This window comes from Hyperoodon ampullatus (assembly GCF_949752795.1).
Source record: "Hyperoodon ampullatus genome assembly, chromosome: 18".
NCBI classification, from domain to species: domain Eukaryota; kingdom Metazoa; phylum Chordata; class Mammalia; order Artiodactyla; family Ziphiidae; genus Hyperoodon; species Hyperoodon ampullatus.
In genome coordinates this window covers 59,940,704-59,953,290 of record NC_136931.1, presented here as the reverse complement: position 1 = coordinate 59,953,290, position 12,587 = coordinate 59,940,704, and the positions used below count along the sequence as shown (strand labels likewise).

At 43.4% G+C, this 12,587-nt stretch overlaps 1 protein-coding gene across 1 annotated transcript in view; it reads right to left on the bottom strand.

Annotated features, from left to right (window-relative positions):
* The window catches only part of NLRP13 (NLR family pyrin domain containing 13), a gene marked incomplete at both ends in the record, with an annotated part of 83,242 nt that extends 77,040 nt beyond the window's left edge, over positions 1–6,202 (bottom strand). Inside the window, 2 exons of the mRNA XM_079724158.1 lie at positions 2,200–2,268; positions 5,902–6,202. Of these exons, the coding sequence (XP_079580284.1) occupies positions 2,200–2,268; positions 5,902–6,202 (370 nt within the window). The remainder of the gene's footprint in view (positions 1–2,199; positions 2,269–5,901) is intronic.
* Positions 6,203–12,587: the final 6,385 nt, after the last annotated feature.

The following is a 12,587-nucleotide window of genomic DNA, read 5'->3' as shown; positions in this document are numbered from 1 at the left end:
GTCCCAGGATGGCAGCTACGTGGCAACCGATATGGAATGGAGAAGGATATGGGGCTTCTGGAAACTGTCTAGAAATGACAAGGGAGCCGACTGATTCCTTGATATGTTTGATGGTGTTATGCTTCCCACAGAATTTTGGGATGATGTAATGGTAGCTGCATAGAAAGTTAAACCAAAACAAAGCAATGATTACCTCAAACAAAAATAGAAAATGGGGGCTTCTCTGGTGGTGCAGTGGTTAAGAATCCGCCTGCCAATGCAGGGGACACGGGTTCAAGCCCTGGTCCAGGAAGATCCCACATGCCACAGAGCAACTAAGCCCATGAGCCACAACTATTTAGCCTGTGATCTAGCACCCAAGTGCCACAACTACTGAGTCCACACACCACAACTACAGAAGCCCGCGTGCCTAGAGCCTGTGCTCTTCGACAAGAGAAGCCACTGCAATGAGAAGCCCGCACGCCGCAATAAAGAGTAGCCCCCGCTCACCGCAACTAGACAGAGCCCACGAACAGCAATGAAGACCCAACGCAGCCAAAAATAAATAAGTAAACTAAATAATTTTTTTAAAAAAATAGAAAATGGTTCCCCCCAAAAGTCATGTGTAGTGGGCTCAACAGTGACCCCCCAAAAGATATATCCACATCTGAATCCCCAGAACCTTATGTGACAAAAGATGTGATTAAGGTCCTGAGAGGAGAAGCTTACCCTGGACTGCGCCCAATGCGATCAGATGTATTTCCATAAAAGATAGGCAGAGAGAATTCTGAGACAAAAGAGGAGGCCATGTGACCACAGAGGTGGGAATTGAAGTGATGCTCCCACAAGCCCAGGAATGCCAGCAGCCACAGGAAGCTCGAAAGACGAAGAATCGATTCTCTCCCCAAGCTCCTGGAGGAAGCACAGCCCTGCTGACCCCTTGGTTTTGGACATTTTCTCTCCAGCACTTAGAAAATAAAAATAAACTTCTATTGTTTAAGCACCCCGTCTGTGTTAGTGTATTACAGCGGCCCTAGAAAATGAATACAGCATGTAATCCTGATTAATTACATGGCTCAGCATTGACTTATATCCACATGACACTCAATGCCTGTTCCTCCAAATCATACTTTTATTGGAGGATAAATGAGAAGAGGTACTTACCTGCCATGATGAGTCAGCAGATAATTGATTGAAAACCTAAGAAATGGCAGTATATGTTAATCACTTATGAACATAGAAATAAATAGCCAAAGTGGCAGCCAAGAGAGGCTGTGGTTGATTCCACAGAACAGAAGTCCAGGGCTGGGCAAAGGATCAATGCTTTTCATTGCAAGTTTTGCATTTTGTGATTCTTTTTGGATTATACACAAGTACAGCATGTATTTCTTTGATGCAACTTAACTCGTTCCATCACAGTAGGTATTAGTTTGTCCATGTGAAAAATCTCCATAGGGCCACCAATACAAAAAAATACAGCTACGCAGCATTACTCACAATAGCCAAAATATGGAAGCAACTTAAGTGTCCATCAACAGATGAATGGATAAGGAAGATGTGGTACATATACACAATGGATTATTACTCAGCCATAAAAAGAAAGAAATTTTGCCACTGTAGCAACATGGATGGACTTGGAGGGTATTATGCTCAGTGAAGTAAGTCAGACAGAGAAAGACAAATACTACACAATATCACTTATATGTGGCATCTAAAAAATGCAAAAAACTAGAGATAGTAACAAAAAAGCAGCAGACTCACAGATATAGAGAACAAACTAGTGGTTGCCGGTGGTGAAAGGGAAGCAGGGAGAGGCAGTAGAGAGGGTGGGGGACTGGGGTGTACAAACTATTGTGTGCGAGATAGGCTACAAGGATGTGGTGTACAACATGGGAAATAGAGCCCATAGTTTGTAATAACTGTAAATAGAGTGCAACCTTTAAAAATTGTGTAAAAAATAAAAAAAATACATAGACCTATTAATGCAACACAAAGACCAGAAACAGACACTGGTATCTCAGGCCTTGGAGGGGACCCAGAGGAAATGTCCAGTTTATGGTAACCTATTCCTCAGTAGGCAGCACTGGAAGAACAGATGGGCAAGTTTCTGGCAGACTATACATTGAAGACAGTTTCAAAGGAGGTGGCCAATGTGGAGCCCATAAAATGAATGTTCCATCAAGCAATTTGTCTGTAATCATCACAAAGTAGTAGCCAAACCTGTTTCTTCTTCCAGCATCTCTGGTTCTTCTTGGTTTGGATCTTGGGGTCCCCATACCTGTGCCATCTCTGAAATAAAACAATGATGATGGGGTAGTGAGATTTCCCCTGGCTGAAAAAAAAGTTAATAATGATGGATGGTCTTAGTAGAACCAACCATTTCTCTGACAGACTTGGAATTGAAGAGACTGAAAATCGTTATCTTCAAGCCTCATCAACCCAACTACTTTGGAAACATGCTACTTTGCAAAGACCACAGCACACATTAAAAGCACATCCCTGCCTTGGATCCAGCCAGCCTCCTGTCTGGAAGGCTCTCCCCCCAACCCCAATATCCACTTGGCTCATTCCCTCCCCTCTGAGTCTCTGCTCAAATCTTAGTGCCTCAGCAGTGCCTGATGATCCCGATTAACTCTGCACCTGATTCCTGCAGCACACACCTTAGGCAGACCCCACCCGCCCTCCCCTCCACTCTCCACTGCATTTGTCACCTTCTAGCACACCCTATAACGTACTTATTCATCACATCCGTTACCCGTCGCCCCACACTGGAGGAGGAGACCGGTAGCCAACCTGTGTTTGTTCACTGATGTACCCCAAGTGTGCACAGCAATGCCAGCACACAGAAGCCACTCTAATATCTTGGAAATAAAGTGCCATGGAAGAAAAGCACTGAGAAATGGTCTAACCCCAGCTCCCTGATGTGTTTCACGTAACCACTCAGAAAGTCCTATTCTCAAAAACGAAAGGACCCCTTCCATGTCTCCCCATGCACCATATGATCCAGCAATCCCACTCCTGGGCATATATCTGGAGAAAACCATAATCCAAAAAGATACATGCACCCCAATGTTCATTGCAGCACTATTTACAATAGCCAGGACATGGAAGCAACCTAAGTGTCCATCAAGAGAGGAATAAAGAAGATGTGGTACATGTGAACAATGGAATATTACTCAGCCATAAAAAAGAATGAACTAATACCATCTGCAACAACATGGATGCAACTAGAGATTACCACACTAAGTAAAGGAAGTCAGATGGAGAAAGACAAATACCATGTATCACTCATATGTGGAATCTAATGTTTTTAAAAATGGTACAAATGAACTTATCCACACAACAGAAACAGACTTACAGTTATCAAAAACAAACTTATGGTTACCAAAAGAGGGAACACTGGGGAGGAGGGATAAATTGAGGAGTTTTGGATTGACATACACACAAGATAGATAACCAACAAGGACCTACTGTATAGCATAGGAAAATCTACTCACTATTCTATGATAACCTATGTGGGAAAATTATCTAAAAAAGAATGAATATATGTATACGTATAACTGAATTGCTTTGCTGTACACATGAAACACTGTAGACCAACTATACTCCAATAAAATTAAAATTTAAAAAAAGAGCTGGGCTGTTCCAAATGAACAGCCTGGAATTTAAATCTAATTTCTTAAAAAACAATCCCAGTTCTCACTTCCCTTTGGCCATCTATGGGAGCCTGTTGAACTAAAGATTCACCCCTTCTCCCAAATCTGATGAACTAGTCTTGGTGGGGTGGAGGGTGTGTACAGTGAGACGGTAAAGACCCTCCCACTTCTGATATGGCCTGTCTGGCATCACCTTCCGTGATGAGGTAGGATCTGGAAACCACCAGGGAAGGTGATACTGTGAAGAGAAAAACTGTCCCAAAGATGAACAAATGATTGAGAATCTACACTGCACCCAATGCCTTATAAGTTTTCACCCTAGAAACTCAGTTAGGTGCAGCTAGCTCTGTTTTCAATAAGAGAGAATGGGGCCCAGTGGTACATAATTTGTCCTGGGTTACAGTTGGTGACGTGGAACCAGCCTTTGAATCCAGCTGTTGTTAAAACCTGAACTCTTAAACCCATAGTCCCTAAAAGACAGCACACTTGTGCCAACAAACATGTGCATTCACAGACTCACTCACAAATCCCTCTGCCACAGCACCATTCAAGCACAGAAACTCTCACTATGCCATGTTTCCTAGAAGATGGAGCTGATGGGGGCATCAGTTACCCTGACCTGTCCACTGGTCCCTTTATATCATCTCCCTCATGGCTGTGGGATGGGTGTGGTCTAGGGCTTCCTCCTGCTTAGGAGGTATCTTCTGCAAGCCCCACCCCTTTAGAAGGCCAGGTGGGAACCAGGTAAGGACTGGGGAAAAGGGGCTCCTGTGATGCAGCTTCAAGCAGGGCACTGACATTGCCAATTAGGACCAGTGGCCAGGAGGGAAGTTCTTCCTTTAATGCCATGCTCCTCTGTGCCAATGTCTCTCTCCGGGATTGCCAAATGGGATTTAAGGATTCTAGATCCCATTCCAAGCTCTCTGCTCAACATCTGCCTATTCCAGACCACCATATGTAAGGGACTTATGATGGGGAGAGGCAAGGAGAGGAAGACGGAACTGAAGATGCAGGGAAATGGAGTCCCCATCCCCTTGTCCTGCCCAGAAGATGCTCGAAGCCTGAATTTCTGTGACTCAGAACCTCCAATGCCCAAAGCTCTGATGGGGAAGACTTCATGTTGCCGACTCCCATCCCATTCCTTGAACTCATGCCCTCATTCTAGGGCAAGAGAAGCAGTACATGGTCAAGCACAGAGGATTTGGAGACCCACTGCCTGGGTTCACATCCCACCTCCGTGACCTTGGGCAATTTACTTGAGCTTTGTGCCTCAGTGTCCTTGTCTGTAAAACGCGAATAACAGAACCCCCTTCTTATGAGAGTGTGAAAAGTCAGTACCAATGCACAGAAAGCATTAAGATTAGTGCCTGGCTTGTAACAGGCACCAGCAAAAGTTATTAATTTCCTCAGGTCTCAGAGGCAGCCAGGTCTGCCAGAAAGTGACATATGAATTCCTAAAACTCTCTGCAGTAGGTAAAGTTGCAGGCAAAAACCAGATGGAAAATGGGATCCGTAATACATTTTAAAAAGACAAACAATTAAAATGGTAGTGCAGTTTTATACTTGCTAACTAAGTATGAAACACATGACTGGTACAATAAATACTGCAATGCTACAATAAATACTACAATAAATAAATAAATACTACAGCCGGGTACAGTTTCGTTGTGGGTTTTTTGTTTGTTTGTCTTTTGGCGGTACGCGGGCCTCTCACTGCTGTGGCCTCTCCCGTTGCGGAGCACAGGACCCGGACACGCAGGCTCAGCGGCCATGGCTCACGAGCCCAGCCGCTCTGCGGCATGTGGGATCTTCCCAGACCGGGGCACGAACCCGTGCCCCCTGCATCGGCAGGCGGACTCTCAACCACTGCGCCACCAGGGAAGCCCTCATTGTGGGTTTTTTTTTTTTTTTTTGCATTTACCTCTTTGGAAAAAATCATGCATACGCAAACATGAAATTCCCGTGGTGAGCAAATCATCCCCTAATGCAACCATTGCGTTGGCACAAATTTGCATTTTCAAAAGCAGCCTTGGAACAGAACTAAATATGCATGTTTCAATTCCCTCTTCTTGCTTTTGATCACCATCCCCTCCGAGGCTAGAGCTCCAAACTCTCACAGCCTTTATACTTTTAAACTTTCATTCCCGGCAGGGAGAGTCTTTCTTAGGGGGAGACCAGCAATTTGGAAGGAACCCGTAAAAATCCAGCAGCAACCTTCCTGCTCCCACGAGCACCAGGAAGCCGTCCCCCGCACAGACCCACTCACCATTCATCTCTGCTCTCATCTGCTCGCATAGCGAAGTCAGCTTCATGCACTCAAAGATGTGGACGGCCACGTCCCATATCTGCCTTACTGATAAGTGTCCCTTCAACAGACAGAGCAGGTTGGTGGGACTGATGGCCTTCAAGTCTGCCCAGGAGACCTTCTGGACGTTCTCAGGCAGCAGCTGTGGGGACTGGAGGCAAAGTTTGAAATCCTCCAGCTGATACCGATCCAAGCCTGTCAGGTGAGACAGTAGCTTATCACTGGAGCCATCAGCTACAAAGAGGCTAGGAGAAGAAGCCATCTGGCCCAACACGCAAGGTTTCCAGCTTCACTCAAGAACGCTTACAGCCACAAAATGAATAGCACCTGTAGAAGACAGACAGCTAAGACCATGAACCATGACTTTCACCTCCTTTAAGACTGTCTAATCTAGCCACGTGTCCTGTTTTCTCCTCACAGCACCTCCTGCTCTGTGTTTGTGTGGCTTATTTCTCTCTCTCTCTTCCACATAAATGTCAAGTCGCTTTGAACACAGACCTTGCCTGCCCTAGGCTGTACCACCAGTGCCTAGAAACACACTGGACAGACATGAGGACCTCAGCTCTAAGGAGAAGGAAAAACGATATTGGTGGAAGAAATGTTCACATCGTGAGGTACGGGGAGGTCCTTCTGGATGATACATGATTTGGCTTGAACTTGATGCTAGCTAGAACAGCCTGTCACACATACATTGTACATCTGCTTTAACCATGAAGTGTGGCTCATCATCCAGTTATAGGAAGGGTTAAGTCTCAACCCCCTGCAGTCTCCCACCATCAGTGCACTGAAGGGAATTCAGGATGGGAAAAACAGGATGAAGCTTTCTGTGCTTTCATCTTCAGGCTCCTACATAGTGAAATGCGTATCTAAGGAAGAATCTCAATGACTCCAGACTCTTGCATCTTCCCATATATAGATAAACACTAAAATCAACCTGAGAGACCTGTTCTTTGTGATTAACAGTCATCTTTTACAAAGATGTATGATTGCATGTATTTCCTGACCAAAAAAGAAAAATCATATACCCTGGCCCCTCCTTTACCTCTTTGGAGAGTCCCCTCACAGCTACTGAGAGGCTGTTTCCCAGGCTATAATCCTCAGTTTGGCTCCAAAAAAAGTCTTCTAATCTTATTATAGATTGTTTATTATTTACATCAACAATACTAAGCACTTCCTATATACCATGAACTGTTACCCTCATTTCATTCTCTAAACAACCAGTCACGCACAGTTTTGTTTACTAATTCTATTTTTTAAAATCTAAGAAAAAAAAAAGAAATGGTCATGAAGAACCTAGGGGCAAATACGGGAATAAAGACGCAGACCTACTAGAGAATGGACTTGAGGATATGGGGTGGGGGAAGGGTAAGCTGGGACGAAGTGAGAGAGTGGCATGGACATATATACACTACCAAACGTAAAACAGATAGCTAGTGGGAAGCAGCCGCATAGCACTGGGAGATCAGCTCGGTGCTTTGTGACCACCTAGAGGGGTGGGATAGGGAGGGTGGGAGGGAGATGCAAGAGGGAAGAGATATGGGGACATGTATATGTATAACTGATTAACTTTGTTATAAAGCAGAAACTAACACACCATTGTAAAGCAATTATACTCCAATAAAGATGTTTTAAAAAAAAGTGAAAATGAAATGACATCTTCACCTTCACAATGCTGTAAAGAATAAAATACCCTGCCACTTAGATTCTATGTCAAGTGAAAATATCCTTTAAAAATGAGGGGAAAATAAAGAGATTTCCAATCAAATGCTGAGTAGCCAGGGGCCGCCGGGAGGTGGGAGAAATGGGAGATGTTGGTCGAAGGGTACACATTTCCATTACACAGTGAATAATATCTAGGGATGTAATGCACCCCTTCGTGGCTATGGTTAATAATACTCTATTGTATTCTTGGAATTTACAAAGAGAGTAAGTCTTAAGTGTTCTCATCACACACAAAGTCAACTACGTGAGGTGACAGATGTGTTCATTAACTTGATTGTAGTGGTCATTTCACAATGTGTACGTGTGTTAAATAATGTTGAATAGCTTTCAAAATCATTTTGTACAACTTAGCCATGAACAATTTTTATTTGTCCATCTCAGCTCGATAAAGCTGTAAATTTTTAAACTTTTAAAAACAGAATGTATTGCCAGCAGACATACATACCACTAAAAACTGTCTAAAAACTTTTTCAGATGAAAGTATAGCAGCACAGAAGGAAAGAAAAAGCACAGAAGTAGCTGGTGTGTGAATCAATGTGAATGAATATTAACCCTTGACAACAACAACACCTTCTGGACTTTATAACATACATAGTAAAATATGAAAACAATAACACCAAGGATGAAAGAAAGTAAATGAAACAAGAGTTTCAAGGTTCTCGCATTGATTGCAAAGTCCGGATGTAATCTCAGGTCAACCAATGGTGAAAGATGAATACTGAACTCTCTGGGGCAACCACTCTAAGAATAAAAGAATGTAAGTTAAAGAAAAATGATATTACAAAGTATTTCGTTTATTCAAAAAATGGTAGAAAAGGAACAATAGAAAACAAGAAAATATACTAAATTCCAAATGTGTCAACAATTATATAAGCATAAGGGGGGGCTAAACACTAAAGAAGACTATGTCAAATTAGACCAAAAATAAAAGGTACACTTCAAGGGCTTCCCTGGTGGCGCAGTGGTTGAGAGTCCGCCTGCCGATGCAGGGGACACGGGTTCGTGCCCCGATCCCGGAAGATCCCACATGCCGCGAAGCGGCTGGGCCCGCGAGCCATGGCCGCGGAGCCTGTGTGTCCGGAGCCTGTGCTCCGCAACGGGAGAGGCCACAGCAGTGAGAGGCCCGCGTACAGCAAAAAAAAAAAAAAAAAAAAAAAAAAAGGTACACTTCAAGTACAAGAGCATAAAACGTTTAACATAAATTAATGGGGAAAAATGCAGTGCTCACACCCTAACATGAAAAAAATGGGTACAGCTATATCATTACCAAAATAGATTTTGAGGCAAAGTTGTTACTAAATACAGCACACTTCATAACAGAATCAGTCCAGCAGGAAGATACAGCAAGTCTAAAATTTTATGTACCAAATAGTATAGCTTCAAAATATATAAAGCGAAAAATAGAACTAAAAGAATGATTAATTGGAGATTTAAACACACATGTCAATAACGAAGTGAACAAGCAGGGGGAGGGTTGGATTGGGAGTTCGGGATTAGCTGATGGAAATTATTATTATATATAGAATGGATAAACAACAAGGTCCTACTGTGTAGCACAGGGAACTATATTCAATATCCTGTGATAAACCATAATGGAAAAGAATATGAAAAAGAAAGCATATATATGTATAACGGAATCACTTTGCTGTAGAGCAGAAATTAACACAACATTGTAAATCAACAATACTTCAATTTTTTAAAAATGGAAAAAAAATATTTCTTCAACCTTTCTGTACATGCCTAAGAATGACTTTGGAAAGCACCACAAACACTGATTTGGGGAGTTACAGATAAACTTTAGTGATCAGGTGAATTCAAAAGCATGGAATCCATGAATAAGGAAGATCAACTGTAATTAGTATCATGTGTGTTGAGTGTAAGACGGGATCCCACAGGGTCCATGAGATTATACCGCGTAGAACAAGCAAGCCTAGGAAAGGGAATTGTAAGAGACTTGAAGGATGCATCAGATTGAGGCAAGGAAGGTGGAAAGAGGGTTATAGGGCAGTGATCAGTGAAAACAGGTGCAGAAACCCTGGAGGGAGAAAACACAGGAAGGGAGAACTTCAGCTGCACTTTCTCAAAGACCTATCAAATCTCCTGGGTCTAGAAAGTGTGAAGCTTCAAAGGAGAGTGAAACGGAGCAGCACCCTATGGTCCTTGCCATCCCCCCATGTCCTCAGCCTGCCTTCTGTCTGTGGGAAAACTTTAGTCAAAGAATAAGTCTAATCAGAGAAGTGAAAAAGTGCAGAAGTGAAGGAAAACACTCCAACAAGACTGCATAATAATCATTTAGTCTTTAAGCATAGTCAAGGACTTTAGTTCCTCCTTAAGGGCTATAAGGTAATATTCTGAGCCATATCCTGTGAGCTGTCTTGTAGATACTGAAACGCCCACCAGGAGGAGGAAGTTAAACTACATGATGACCAGACTGTAGCTGTGACATAAGCTGCCACAATTCTGAGAACTGGCCTCAAGGAAATGGGAAAAAAATGACCCTGGACCTGAAGACTAACTGTACTTAAAAACAATCAATGAAGCTGATCAGACCACTGAGGACCAATTTCAAGATGACTGTCAGAGGTGACTGTGCTGTTTCTGCATGGAGCCCCCTCTCTCCGTCTATAAAAGCTCTTGCCCCTTGATTGTCAAGGAGGGGGGAGCCGGCCTTTGGACAGGAGTCCTCATTCCCACCCTGCAGCTGCCGGCATCCAAAATAAAGCAGACTTTCCTTTCCACCAACCTTGCCTCTTTATTGGCTTTTGAGCTGCGAGCAGCCTGACCCCACTTTCACTTACAAGAGGACAAAGGTGCAACAGATTCCTGCTGATTAAGAAAACACCAGCAACAATGACTCCGCATCATCCACTCCCCACCCCAAGCTCCTTGTAACCACATTTCTAGTCTCTGCTTATAAAAGTTGGAGTCTTTTCTGTACCTCACAGACTGGAATCCTGCAGTATTTTCCTACTGGGACTGGCTTACTTCACTTAGGATAATGTTCTCCAGCTTCATGCATGCTGTCACATACGGCAGGATTTCCTTCTTTTTTAAGGCTGAATAAGATTCTATACGGACTTCCCTGGTGATCCAGTGGGTAAGACTCTGCGCTCCCAATGCAGGAGGCCCAGGTTCCATCCCTGGTCAGGGAACTAGATCCTACATGCCACAACTTAAAAAAAAAAAAAAAGATCCCACATGCTGCAACGAAGATCCTGCATGTTGCAACTGAGACCCGGAGCAGCCTGCCTAAATAAATAAATAAAATAAATAAAATAAAATAAATAAATAAGCAAGCTTAACCCTGTTCTCATTAAAGTTAAAAAAAAAAAAAAAGGGCTTCCCTGGTGGCACAGTGGTTGAGAGTCCACCTGCCGATGCAGGGGACACGGGTTCGTGCCCCGGTCTGGGAGGATCCCACATGCCGCGGAGCAGCTGGGCCCGTGAGCCATGGCCGCTGAGCCTGCGCGTCCGGAGCCTGTGCTCCGCAGCGGGAGAGGCCACAACAGTGAGAGGCCTGCGTACCGCAAAAAAAAAAAAAAAAAAAAGATTCTATTGTATGTATCACCCATGGTGTAAGTTTCAGTTATGCAAGATGAATTTGTTCTGGGGACCTGCCCTACATCAAAGTACCCATAGTCATCAATACTGAATTGTAGCCTGAAAATTTTCAGAGGATAGGTGTCATGTTAAATGTTCCTACTACACACCCACACACACACACAGGACACAAAGAAACTTTTGGAGGTGCTGGCTATGTCTATTCCCTTGATTGTGGTGTATGCCTGTGTCCAAACTCATCAAGTTACATATGTTAAAATATGTGCAGTGTTTTTTCGTATATTAATTATACCTCAAAAAAGCTGGTTGTTTCTACCCACCCCACTACTTTAAATCAATCACAATAAAGCTGTTATTTTAAAAAAGAAAAGAAAAACCAAAGGACACGAAAGTTTGAAGCCCCAGAGAAAGGAGACATCACTTACCCATCAGACTTCCAATCTCATACAAGTTTCTAGACGCCCTTTGCAGGGAACCTCAAATAAAGTCAACTCCACGCCCTCCCCAGCCTGTGATTGGCCCTCAGGTCCCTTCAGCTCCTATCAGATCTGTCTCTGGGCGTCCCGCCCCCTCCATTTCAGCCTATCCCTGCATAGGTCAAGAAGCCACCAAAACTCAGCTGCTACAGGTAATTGCTGAGTCCTCCTCTTTTAGGTGTAAATCATCCCCACCTGGGAGAGGAGAGGCGGAGATGGGTTTCTAATTAAAACCCACCTGATGTAAATGGAATCGCCCACTTTAGCCAAAGGTCACTGATGTGAACACCTCTCCTACCATCCGAGGGAACTTGTCGAACAATGAAGGACGAGAGGAATCACGAGTGCCTGAGGCCTCAGATACGGAGAACAGACTAGTGGTTGCCCAGGGGGAGGTGGGGAGGGAGGGAAGGATTGGGTGTTTGGGGTCAGCAGATGCAGACTATTATATATTGAATGGATAAACAACAAGGTCCTACCGTATAGCACAGGGAACTATACTCAATTTCCTGGGATAAACCATCATGGAAAAGAATATTAAAAAGAAAGCATATATATGTATAACTGTACATATATATGTACATATATATGTATACTGTACAGCAGAAACTAACATAACATTGTAAATCAACTATACTTCAGTACAATTTTAAAAAAGAGTCTATGAGCCCTGAAAATCACAGAGGCAACTGCATCTAGGGACGACTTCTTCTCCCAATGCCAGGAAAACCACCTATGAAGCCGTTCCATCATAAACACGGAGGCTTTTCCACTGAAGTCAGGAACAAGACAGATGATCTCATGGCCACTACTAATTAACATCATGTTGGAGGTATTAGCCAATTAAATTAGCAATTTTAACGAATTTAACTCACCCCTGTCACAAAC